At 39.2% G+C, this 12607-nt stretch overlaps 2 protein-coding genes across 2 annotated transcripts; one reads left to right on the top strand and one right to left on the bottom strand.

Moving 5' to 3' along the window:
* The first annotated feature begins 526 nt into the window (after positions 1 to 526).
* selenot1a (selenoprotein T, 1a) lies at positions 527 to 6813 on the top strand. The gene is made up of 6 exons (XM_034104463.2): positions 527 to 728; positions 1616 to 1726; positions 4168 to 4294; positions 4869 to 4956; positions 5068 to 5234; positions 6290 to 6813. The coding sequence occupies exons 1-5, from the start codon at positions 595 to 597 to the stop codon at positions 5190 to 5192; spliced, it is 585 nt and encodes a 194-aa protein (XP_033960354.1). The 5' UTR covers positions 527 to 594; the 3' UTR covers positions 5193 to 5234; positions 6290 to 6813.
* Positions 6814 to 7817: 1004 nt separating this feature from the next.
* Positions 7818 to 11752, bottom strand: LOC117461701 (glutamate-rich protein 6-like). The gene is made up of 11 exons (XM_034103572.2): positions 11657 to 11752; positions 11494 to 11552; positions 11225 to 11350; positions 11039 to 11131; positions 10737 to 10948; positions 10575 to 10636; positions 10243 to 10421; positions 9360 to 9442; positions 9071 to 9229; positions 8164 to 8389; positions 7818 to 8068 (listed from the first exon to the last, which is right to left on the bottom strand). The coding sequence occupies exons 1-11, from the start codon at positions 11673 to 11675 to the stop codon at positions 7913 to 7915; spliced, it is 1374 nt and encodes a 457-aa protein (XP_033959463.1). The 5' UTR covers positions 11676 to 11752; the 3' UTR covers positions 7818 to 7912.
* Positions 11753 to 12607: the final 855 nt, after the last annotated feature.

The following is a 12607-nucleotide window of genomic DNA, read 5'->3' as shown; positions in this document are numbered from 1 at the left end:
TAACTACAGGGTAGCTTGTGAATGTCAATCCAGGTGTAGCTAAAGTCTTAAAGTGCCTCTGCAAACTAAATAAATGTAGTGGGGTAGAAGTACTGTACCTCTGATTTGTAGTGGGGTAGAAGTAAAAAGCAGCCAAAAAAATGTAAATACTCAAGTAAAATACTGTAAGTAAGTACTTGAGTAAATGTACTTTACATCACTGCCTAACAAACAGATGTGGGAAGTAACTTAAGAACATTTACTCAAATGGACCAGTTTGCACAACAAGTCCTTTTACTTTTGGTAATTTAAGTATATTTCCATGCATATACTTTTTCACTTTAACTTTAATAAGACTTTGAATGCAGGACTTTTACTTGTAACGGAGTACTGCACTCTGGTAGTTAATACTTTTACTCTGACAACTTCTCCCACCTCTGCTGAAGAATATGTTTATTCCATGGCCCATTCTTATGCGAGTTGAACAGCATGTGGTGCTAAAGGGGGAAGAGAGTAAGGAGGAGGGGCCGGGCAGTGACGCTCAGATTAACCTGCTGCCTCCTCGGCTTCACACCGACTGACAGGCGGAGGAACCAAACCCCGGCACGTTTAGCGATGAAGTGGTTGCAGTTTTCGCTCCTCGTTGTGGGGCTTTCCGCGCTGTTGTGTGCCTCGTCTGGCGACAACAGTGGAGTGAAGAAAATGAAGATGCAGTTTGCAAATGGACCTCTTCTTAAGTTTCAAATTTGGTAAGCAAATAAGCGAAAAATGTGGCGAGTCATTGCAAGCTAACTAGCTAAACTCCAAAGCTAACAACATAGCCGAATATAGGCCGAAAATCGATTGAAGCTAAATAGCTAACTAACAGCAGAGTAGTTAGTGTAAACATGTTATAGTATAAGAAGCGTTCATATAACTTATTTAGACATTACTGGAACAATGCCCTAAATGCATGTAAAACATGTTGTAGTTTTGGTTTGTGTCACTGTGTCAAATTCACCGAAAACATAGCACCGCTTCCGCTGTCAAACCTGCGAGCTAACGTTACATCTTTAGTCGACGGTAACGCTAGGTTGACGTATTTGAATTGTACGGTCAATAATGATTCATTTAAATCTCTGAGTTGATCTTTCTGTCAGGAATGATGTATTGCAATCATACATTTACTAAAGCCGTGATGATTAGTTAACGCTAGCCTAACTGACGTTAACTAGCTAACACGAGTAAAGGATTTACGATAAAGCGTGCTTGTCGTCACCGTCAAAGAGATATGCTAATAGAGATGTCACATGGTTTTAACATGCGCAAGGGTTGTTACTGAAGTAAACAAGAAACAACTATTTGTCTTTTTAGTGTTTGCTTTGCTTAAACAAATATGCCACACACAGAGGAATTTAGCAATGGGGTGCAAAGTAACGTTACATAAAACCTGGTTCACGTGCTGCTAACTGGAATTTACCACTACAACTTTACAATAATAAAAAGCAAATATCTTAAAGATAATACTAGGAGGCACATGTGCCATATCTCAAGGTTAAATGGTAAAATTAGCCTTGAGATAATTGTTGTGTTATGACTGCCTATGTGCCTCTTTGAGACTTTGTACATCTGTCTAACACTGATTGTCTTTTCACAGCATTTCCTGAGGGTACAAGCGGGTGTTTGAGGAGTACATGCAGGCCTTGTACCAGCGGTACCCAGACATCCGTATTGAAGGGGAGAATTATCTTCCTATCCCCCTCTACAAGTAAGTCAGAGATTATCTGCTTTGTTACAAGTGGATTATGTCCGGATTTCTACGAGCAGTATAAAGGCTGCCTGGGATTAGCTGTTATTCAGCTGAGGATGTGAATTATTTTACAGTCATGCTTATCTTGCCATGTAGTATTTAAACTTAGACATAACTACCATCCCTAAGAACTACAAGTAAGTGAACTTGTGAAGCATCAATGGCTGCAGTTGGATAATTTGCTCTATGCCAGGGGTGCCCGCACTTTTTTGGCTGGTGAGCTACTTTTGAAATGACCAGCTCATCGAGGTCTACCAACCAAAAATAAAATCCCAAATTGCAAGGGTTGCTGAATAACACGTTTTATTTATACATGGGATAACTACAATAGGGCTGCGACAAACGACTAATTTGATAATCGATTAATCTATCGATTAATGAAACGATTAATCGACTATTCGGACTATTACTGTATGCCTTGCACAATTTCTCAAACGCTCTTATTTAGCCATCAACTTTTAGATTTAGCTTGAGGTTGTTTTAGGCATGTGGAAACTAGCAATGAAGACAATAAAGATGAATACTTGATTCAAAAATACATATATTATTAAATGAACTTAAATTGTTTACAAAACTAACATTGCTTTTTATTTAAATTAAATAAATAAATAATATTTCACATCAAAAGAAACAACAGTGTTTTAACAAATCGTATTAAGTAATCTGATGACAGAACTGTAAACAGAGTAGCTGAAACTTTAACAAAATAAATAACTCTGTTATTAACCCATGTTTGTATAATTGAGTTAACTCCGTGTGTTGCTGCTAGCATACATAACACCTGACGTGGAAACGTTACTCGTGGATGGGACTACAGAGCTACTAGAAAGACAGTCGAACCCGGTGCATTCCTCCATCTGAATGTGGAGCACCTTTGCTAAATGTTTAGACAAATTGCTCGTGTTACCGCCCTTACATGCTAAACTCTCTTGGCAAGGAGCATTGTCCACCTCTAGACGGGTAACATTTAACCACACTTTGGAGCGCTTCTCTCCGCCACCCCCGCCATGTGTTGCTGCATGGAGCAGCTGCGTGTGTGTAAACTGCCCCGCCCCCTCGCACACAGAAGGGGGAGAGAGAGATCTCGCCTCGATTGGACAGATCAAAAATACACCGACCATATACGCATTTGTTTGTCTTTTTACATATTAGAAACGAGTTGGCGACACTAAGACTGCGAGATAATGTTTGTGTAGCAATAATACATGACCTTTCTCAACTCGCTACTCGGAGGGAAGTCGCTGCAAGGCAACAAGGTGGTTGCCTTGTGAACACTCCGATAATGCCTCTCCACGTTACCTTTCTTTGGCAGAGCGACGCTTGCTTTACAAATAACTTAAAGGCAAATAACCTTTGAATGTGACATCACAAAAAATATTCTTCCTCCCATTCTAGGTGGAAGTGGTATGTTTTTAGCTTTTTGCTCGGTCCCGCAATCATTTTGTTGTTTGTCTCTTTAACTTAATTTGAGTTTTCCCGGCACTTAACTGATTTTGCATCGCTTTCTCTGTCAATCAAGTAAACTCCTGAATTAAGTGGCAGGGAGGCCAAGGGAGGAGGGATCAAAACCTGTTTTGTCTATTTTAACGGAGCTGGATTTTTATTTATTTTTTAATGACTCGCGATCTACCAGCTTTGCCCCCGCGGTCGACGTACTGGGCACCTCTGCTCTATGCTATACTGATTTGTGTCCCAAATGTTGCAGTTAAATGTGTGGGTGGTGTCAATGCACCCTCGGGTCCTCATCAGTTGAAGTCTAAACACACTAGGGATCTATTAAAGAAAGGAAACAGTATCACACCCTGGGTTTCTATTCCCCAGTTTATTATTTTAGTTTTGGCCATGTCTAACTTGTTCTGCCATTAGACGGATAATCCTGTGTACCGTTTGTAGCTCAACCAATTACACATGTTGAAGTTTAAAAGTAGTAAAAAAGGATGCAGGCTCTGTGTTGTAGGTTGTTGTTGATACGTTTGATAGTGTTAAAGCCATATCAAGTTTGTTATTTTAAGTTATACATTTCAGAATCCCAAAATGATCATGTGTGTATGGGATGTTTTCTCAATCTTGTGTTTATTCTACACAAAGAAGCCCCACTTCTATTTTTTTTGTTTTTAAAGTCACATCCTACTCTTGGTACAGTGTTGTTTAGGAATAATTGTGTTAATATAATTTGTTAGGTATACTATTGCCATTCTCCATATTTTTTGGACAATATTAAATATACTCTTTTCCATTACATTTCAAACAAATATGCTTTCTTTAAAAACTGAGAATAATGTGTGTAAAAACCAACATTATGACACCAAACTGATAATTTTCCTACCTATAAAGCGTATTAATGTTGATATGGATATGGAATTGTATTAAAAGCCAGTTTCTTGTTTTCTTCCCTCCAGACATTTTGCTTCCTTCCTGTCTGTGTTCAAATTGCTGGTGATTGGGCTGATCATTATCGGCAGGGACCCATTCGCCCTCATCGGTATGCAGGCACCTGGCGTCTGGGAGTGGGGCCAGGGAAACAAGGTAGAGAACTATCTGAGTCACTTATCAGAACGTGTGGTGGTTTACGCTTTAATGTTCATGTGTAACAATGACTGAGAGAGAGGGTCAGGATTCTGTGTCTGATGCAGCTGAGCATTGTTACTGTTTAGCACGATAGATGTCACACTCAATCATAGAATGAATATTGAAATGGAGTAAAGTGAGCTTTAGTTTGCCTCTAATACAGTTGTGTACACATACACACACTGCCAGGTGTAACTCAAACCCATGGGATTTCATTAGCTCACTCAGGGTCTTCAGGCTGTGTTGTTAAGTATTGTTTTGTCTGGTCTGTTACACACATGCCAAAGGCTCAGAGGAAGAATGACTGCTAACATCAAATATTTGCAAATAAAACTCTTGTGGCTATTCTTGTGTTTTACCAGCAATGTAAACATGTATTTAGCAAGCATTTGGCATAGATCTGTGTTGCTAATAAATACATTGTTTGTTTTCATCCAAGCCAAAACTTGGAAACTGTTTATTACATGTTGGAACATCTATTTTATTTCTTTGCAGAAATGTTAAACTCAAGTTTCTCTCTTTCTTCTTTCAGATATATGCATGCATGATGGTGTTCTTCTTCAGCAATATGATTGAAAACCAGTTAATGTCGACAGGAGCTTTTGAAATCACATTAAATGGTGAGTCGGAGCATGGGCTTATTCACTAAAGTCTTTCAAATGATTACAATGAAGTTCTATAGTAATTGAACAAAATACAGTCAATTACAGCGACGTGTTGTGTTTCCACAGATGTACCAGTTTGGTCCAAACTAGAGTCCGGTCACCTGCCCTCCATGCAGCAGCTTGTGCAAATCCTGGACAACGAGATGAAGATGAACGTTCACATGAACACAGGAACACACCTCCACTCCTAACCCTACTCGTCTAATCCTGGCTAGAGCTAAAAGCCCCTCCATGTAAGTACAGTGGTGTTCATCTCACTGTTCTGCTTATTTTACAGCCATTGCTTGTTATCTAGGGATGGGTACCGAGCCCCGGTATTAAATGGGCCCCGGGGCTGAATTATTAAAGACCGTGGTACCGTTAAGCTCCGACGTTATCAGACTTTTTATCGGTACTGGAGACATGTAAAACATGTCATATGTATTATTGCTACACAAACATTATATTGCAGTTTTAGTGTCGCCAACTCAGTTTCTAATATGCAAAAAGACTGCAAAATGCGTCTCTGATTATTTTTAGTATTTTCAATCTTTCCAATCCAGATGAGAGATCTCTCCCCCGCCTGCTTGCGAGGGGGTGGAGCAGTTTACACACACGCAGCTGCTACATGCAGCAACACACACACACGCATGAGATGGCGGAGAGAACGCGCTCTGAGGTGTGGTTAAACTTTACCCGTCTCGATGTGGACAATGCTCGTTGCCAAAAGTGCAATAAGAGTTTAGCATGTAAGGGCGGTAACACGAGTAATTTGTCTAAACATTTAGCAAAAGTGCTCCACATTCAGACGGAGGAATGCACCGGGTTGGACTGTCTTTCTAGTAGCTCTGTAGCTCCATCCACGAGGAACGTTTCCACGTCAGGTGTTATGTATGCTAGCAGCAACACACGGAGTTAACTACATTATACAAACATGGGTTAATGATTAGAGGTAACGGAGTTATTTATTTTGTTAAAGTTTCAGCTATTCTGTTTACAGTTCTGTCATCAGATTATTTAATACGATTTGTTAAAACATTGTTGTTTATTTTGATGTGAAATATTATTTATTTAATTTAAATAAAAAGCAATGTTAGTTTTGTTCACAATTAAGTTTAGTAGGTTTACCTTGTTTTTTTTTCTCCAAAAGTACCGTTAAAAGACCGGATCGATAAGCGGTATCGATAAAAGTAGTTGTACCGTTTAAACTTCTAACGATACCCATCCCTATTGTTATCTGATTTTCTTGTTGTGAGTTATATTGGCCATTTGTTTGACTTTGATCAGCTTCCTCTGTCTTCCTGTGTAGGTTTGAGGTGGGATCCTCTCTGGGCTGTGAAGTGATGTTTATGAAGGTCTGCGCTGAAGGCAGGAAAACTGCTAGCACTGACTGGATGCCCCCATCAACCTTCACCATGCCCATTGGAGATATCCCGCCCCTGACGCCAGAGTGGGATCCATGGCAACAGTGCCGGCCAATTTGTTTTGTTTTTGTCATCTTCTTGTTCCATTCAAACTACTGCAGATTTCATCCAGATGACCTCAGTGGTCCCATAAGGAGAGATTTAACATTGATTATCATAGTCTTTAACCTATTGCATACAACTGATCCATGTGATTTAAAACGTGTTCTTTGTACCACTGAGTCACATGTAGAGTTTTCAAGTTACTTGTTCTAAACCTAGCTTAACCCTGTAGAACATGCAACACTGTCATCATTGTTGTGGAAATAACATTGGGAAATTGTTGTCTTGGTATGATTTCTGAATATTTTTTATATTTGCATAACTTGAAGGAAGCTGAAAGAAGATTAAACATATTGTAACTATTTAACTGTGAGGCTCTGGTGTTATGCTGTGGTTTACTGATGTGCTGGTCTGTGTTATGAATGATACAACCTATTACTTTTAGAAGAGATGTTGGATGATGTGTCTGCCCTCAAGGTGTTAAGTTATCTGAGAGAAAATGTAGTTAATCTAAATGAATGCCTGAGAGATACTGCTCTTTTTGTCTTGATGGCCTGCTTGCTTACAGCCATGAGTGCACTTTAAAGCCATCTGCTCCACTTTAATGTTATTATGAAGACCTGAGGATCCAAGCTTATGTGATTAGAACACACAGCAGATTAGCCTGGACAATACAAGACTAAAACATAGTGACGTCAGTGGCAACCGGCAACGCTTGTTGATTTTTGGATAATCCAAACTATAGGGCAACATCCCATTATGTAATTAAGTAGATCCCATGAGGGCTTTTTTGCTGTTACAGGGGTTTAAAAAAAAACTCATAATGGGTTATGGGTCAGATCATTTGAAAGGGTATGACCAGTGCAAAAGTCTAGTGTGAGAATGTTTTGCTAATGTTATTTAGAGGTCATTTGTTTAGTTTTTTTCAGATTCTGTTGTGTGGTCTCAAATACCATGATTGAGAAAGAAAAGTCCTGTTTGAGCAAATGTGGTGGAAATGCTCTCCTAACTTTTGAAATCCCATAGGGGCCATTAGGTTGTATAAAATACACCAGTGCTTTTTTGCAAGAAGATGACAAGGGTCTGATATTATTTAGACCCTCCTATTCCCTATATATGGGACTTCTACCCACATTAATGCAGAACAAGGTTTTTGAATGCTTTCTGTTGTATGACCTTGATTATATAATAATAATACATTACATTTGTATAGCACATTACAAGAGGAAGAAGGGGGTGGTGGTGTGAAATGGTAATTTTTGAAGGCTTTTTTATAAGATAACAATTGTTGGCCTTTTGAATGTGCCATACTTTTTATCAATGGCAAAGTTGCGATCATTGTGTCACCGATTACTTTATTACTGGCAGACAATCTTGACATCCTTTGATAAAGGCTGTCTCACTCTCACTCATCACATCAGTACTGACTTCTAGAAGCCTCTGGGCGATAACATGAGGTGAGGGGCTTATGTGGTTTTCAGCAGATGGGGATGTGAAGGCGTCGTCAGGTACTGGTGGAGAATCTGGAAAGCCTGATGAATCCTAACCTTGGCTGCCAACACATCCAGCTCCTCCTTTGATATTGACGGCCCTGAAGCATCGCTGCCTGTTGCACATTCACACTGGAGGGAAACAAAGATTGAAGCGGAATTGGTGATGCAAGCAACTGCAAGATGAATAGGCAGAAAAAACATTTGTTAGAAAAACATAGCTTCACCTGAGCGCAGCAGGCACCAACTCTGAATCTTGCCTGTTGGCCTTTTGCCAGGAAGGTAACAAACACCTTTTCCTTCCCAAGAATTCGGACCCCAATCGTTTTGTTGAGTGACAGGAAGACGGGATGCAGGGGAGTGGGGATGAGGCTCGGACTGTTCCAGCTCCACCGATGAACCCTGGCACCAGCTTCATCCAAACACTGACCGCCGGCACTGTTTAAAGTCAGCCTGCAACAACACACACACATGCAATTAGTATTATAAGCTTTTCTAAACCATCCATGTCATGCCCCCATTTGTATAGAACAGGATGTTATACAGTCTGATGCATAGCGTATAACTCTTGCGTTAAAGCATTGACTGACCTGCTATGGTTAAGATTATGATAAGGCCTCTGGCAGCGAGTCTTTCAAGAGTTTTTGCCATGTTTCCCAATTCATGGTTTGTCCTTTAGCCACCGCCAACTTTTATTTACCTTAATATTGAATTAATATTTCACCCCAACATCTTTTTTTATTTCAATTACTCACTTCTTGGTAACCACAATTCTGGAAGAAGAACAATTGTTGCCTATATTGTGAAAGATGATTTGTAAAACTGAATATTCTTGATGAATTTAAGTAAATGAAGGCCACGCTCACAACAGTAAAACTATAAACTTCTGATAAAAAACTCTCACACAACGTGAAATATAATCCTAATCCTATTTATTTAGTCGTATGCTTAATAAACCTATTTTCCAGATTGGAATTGCTTGTTCACAAAAGCGGCTTGCAAACATTTTTATCTTGGAGGTAACACGTGATAAGTAATGGATATACAAATATCATTTAAGGCAAGTATTGCTTTGAAATATATATTAATCCTAAAGATTTTAATTAAATAAATAATATATACTTTTCTTTGTACCATATGTTCCCATTGCTGTGATAACATGTCGCCCTGCCGTCAGACTGGAACATGGCTCTCATCGATGGACTGGAGGCATCGCTGTCATCGTACACAATGCAGACTCTCCCATTTTCTGCAGTGACCACGACAACCAGAGCCAAGAGGCCTGAGGGATAGCTGTTAACATGACGATAAGGATGGGAACATCCACTGTATGTAGTATTGCATGCACACTCTCTTGGGCTCCTTGCAAGACCCACTGGAAATCTGGTCACATTATACAAATCTATGCATTGTGAGTGGATACAAGGCCTGAGCAGAGCCATCAGGGAACACAGTAAGAAAGGTCCTGCCATTGGAGTAATTCTTCTGAAGAGGTTCTGCCCTGTCCTGTAAACATGGACAAATAAACAAATCAAATACTTTAATGTTAATCAACATTTACAACAAAAAGGCTACATTATAAAATTAGGCAACTGAGAGTCCAACTAAAAAAGCTACTGCTTTTTGGGAAGTTATAATCAAGTATCTTTGGGACCTGCGCTATATTAGGGACTACAAATCAGGAAGACATTTCAGTATCTGCTTCTATAATTTCAGTGTCAGTGTCTTGCCTACTTTATGAAAGCACAAGATTAGATTGCTAAAGTAACCCTGTGAAAAGCCATACATGTTTATACCCAGACAGGGCGGTGGTGGCGAAGTCCATAGGGACTTGGCTTGGCAACTGGAAGGTTACCAGTTCAAGTCCCGGAAAGACCAAGTGCTACCGAGGTGTCCTTGAGCAAGGCACCGTTCCCTACACTGCTCCCTGGGCGCCGTACATAATGGCAGCCCACTGCTCCTAACACTAGGATGGGTCAAATGCAGAGAAACCGTTTTGTTACATGGTACCTGTACTGTGTAATGACAATAAGTTGAATCTATCTATCTATATTTAACCCTATTCACAATAAAAAAATGTTTTAAAAAAAATACAGCTTTAAAACTGCTATTGTGTAGTTTTATGTATTGATCAGACACAGGGTGACAACAGGGGGGCAGTGTATATGGGTAAATATAATATACAGAATGAAGTCCTCCTGAATCAATACAAATAAATTAGGATTATTTGTTAGTTTTCCAATAAAGGTTAGGTATTCTTAGCACTGACTTTAATAAGAGAATACACAATAGCATATTGTGGGTACCTGATAATGACATATGCCAAACTGAAGTTGCTTGTGGTCACAAAAAAGGATCAACACCTGCTCCTCTTCCTGTTTTATTTTCAATTCCTTTTCAGCATCGCTACAAGGACAAACTGTCCAACATCCTTCTCCTGGAGCACGCGAGAGCCGGAAGCTAAGGACCTTTGATGTTGGGGGAACTAAACAATAGCACAGGACAAACTGTATCAGCCTCACAAATCCATTTAAAGTCACAAAGAGAGCTCTTGCAATGCCTGTTTGTGCTTATCAATCATGACTGGATGAACAGATTAAAAGCTGTCAATGCGTTACCTAACTCAGCTGTTACTCACAGGTTTCTGCCCCCGGTAGTTGGATTGAGTAATCATCGTATATTCTTAATTCTGATCGTTCTCTAATGAAGCATAAACATTACAGTATAAAGATAGCAGTTTACTTTATTTTTCTGTTGCTGTGTAATGGATTTAAAATCATTTTAAGATGCAAAGTTGTACCTGAGTCCACCCAGTAAGTCCATGATGAACTTGTTGTTATCCTCCATCTCCTTGCCTTGTAAGAGAAGCTCCCCCTTTACTGTTCCAGCCTTGTCTCTCGGTGACGATGGAGTAAGAGTCCTCAGGTCACATCTGCCCTCAACCAAACATCTCTGCTTTGCCAGCATCTTACACAGCTGCTGCCGCTGAGCACAGCAGAATAGTGGCATTGACTAAGATGAAAATGAAAGAGGATGCAAGGAGGTAAACGGTTCATCAGGTGTATTTGGGGATTTATTTTCCTGTGTTAATTTGTTTGTTACCTCAGGTTCCTGAGTCCATGTTAGATCCAGTGAAGGTTGGCCCTTTCCTCCACAGAACTCACACCTTACTGGATATTCTGTCACAGGTTGGGACTGGACAAACAAGTGTTATATTGAAATAATCAGTAACATAAATTCATGTAGATTGGAGTTCACAACAGTAGGTAGAAACCTGATCTCTTTTACCGCTGGAACAATGGTTGTTAGGTTTATCCTGTTGTCAGACTCCCGGTTATACCTCAGAACTCCTGCTGCTCTGAGACAATAGGTGGGAGGGTCCCTGACATACTGTGGACAGCCCTCTGCTCTCCTCTTACCAAAGAAAAACACAAATCTATTAAAGTTAACAAGTAATAAATCAAAAGCTTTAACAAATTCAATATAGCCTACAGTGATTAAAACAGAGCTGAAAAGCAAAATCGATTGTGTATTTTCAACTACTTGATCCGTCTTACTTTGTCATCCAGGGCAGATAGTGGCTCACTGATATCGTGTTCTAATGTAGAAGCAGGGTCTAATGGTAAAACACAATTTACTGTTGAATCAAGTCCTACTAAGATAAGTAAACACTGGCCTGCTTTTTTTATTTAATCATAGTTGTGATTGGAGCAGACTTACAGGAAGAGCTAGATGTCATGTCTTCTGACTGCAGTAAAGTCACTGCTTTCGAATATTTTTCCCACGAAGGTATTCAGTATTTACTGCTTCTGTAAGGTGCATCTCCTGGTGAAGACGAATATATACAGTAAATAAATTAGGTGGCAATAACATGAAAAAGATCTCAAAGACTCTAAGTCACATATATTTATTATAAACATTTATGCAGCAGAATCAGTATCACATTTACAAGAAAAATATCATAAATTATCATGTTGAAAAGGGGACAGAGAAAGGTCATAACAACAGATATGAGAATAGGCAATGCCTGCATGAAATGTTTCAATTGAAAACATTGTAAATTATAAGCTTTAGTTTGATTGAAAATTATGAAAATGAGAATAGCAAACTGACAAAAAATAAATGAAATATGTACACTTAAGGTAATGCACTCACCCCAACACCTCACACTTTTTGTTGTTGTCAGTTACCTTGGAGACAAAGCTGCCTGAATAGCACACTTTGTTTTGGTCGCTGGACTACTGGTATTAATATCCACGTGTATTATGAAACACAATTGTATGTTGCATATACTTTCAAAGTGCAGATTATATAGTCTTTGTCAGCAGGAAAAAGATGAATCCTGAATTATTATGTACAGTTTATGTCAAGGTTCAAGTAAAATATAAGCAAAATAAAGATTTATTTTTGAATATTTCTAAAGCGATCCTTTTTATTGGTGAATTCTGAAATGTAGTGCTAACCATTTCACTGTGAATCTAGTTTGTGATGCCACAATCAATAAAGTAAAGAAGATTTGGAAATATAGACAAAGAATACGAACAAACCTCACCTCAAGATTCATTCCGTAGCTGTTCAGTGCTTGCTCTGCAGATGGAGTTTGCCCAGTTGCACATGTTCAAATTTCCTTTTTCTTCTAAATACAAATTTGAGCTCCAAATGATAACGATG

Source organism: Pseudochaenichthys georgianus, chromosome 17 (assembly GCF_902827115.2).
Source record: "Pseudochaenichthys georgianus chromosome 17, fPseGeo1.2, whole genome shotgun sequence".
Taxonomy (NCBI): domain Eukaryota; kingdom Metazoa; phylum Chordata; class Actinopteri; order Perciformes; family Channichthyidae; genus Pseudochaenichthys; species Pseudochaenichthys georgianus.
The sequence above is the reverse complement of the archived record's forward strand: the minus strand, read 5'-3'. Positions and strand labels throughout refer to the sequence as shown.

Bases quoted from the DNA above. Each gene is read 5' to 3' on its own strand.
- LOC117461701 (XM_034103572.2), bottom strand. The intron at 11,351-11,493 runs GTAAGACGGATC...TTCTTTGGTAAG, and splicing joins TATCTGCCCTGGATGACAAA to AGGAGAGCAGAGGGCTGTCC. The intron at 8,390-9,070 runs GTACAAAGAAAA...GTGTTGTTGCAG, and splicing joins CACAGCAATGGGAACATATG to GCTGACTTTAAACAGTGCCG.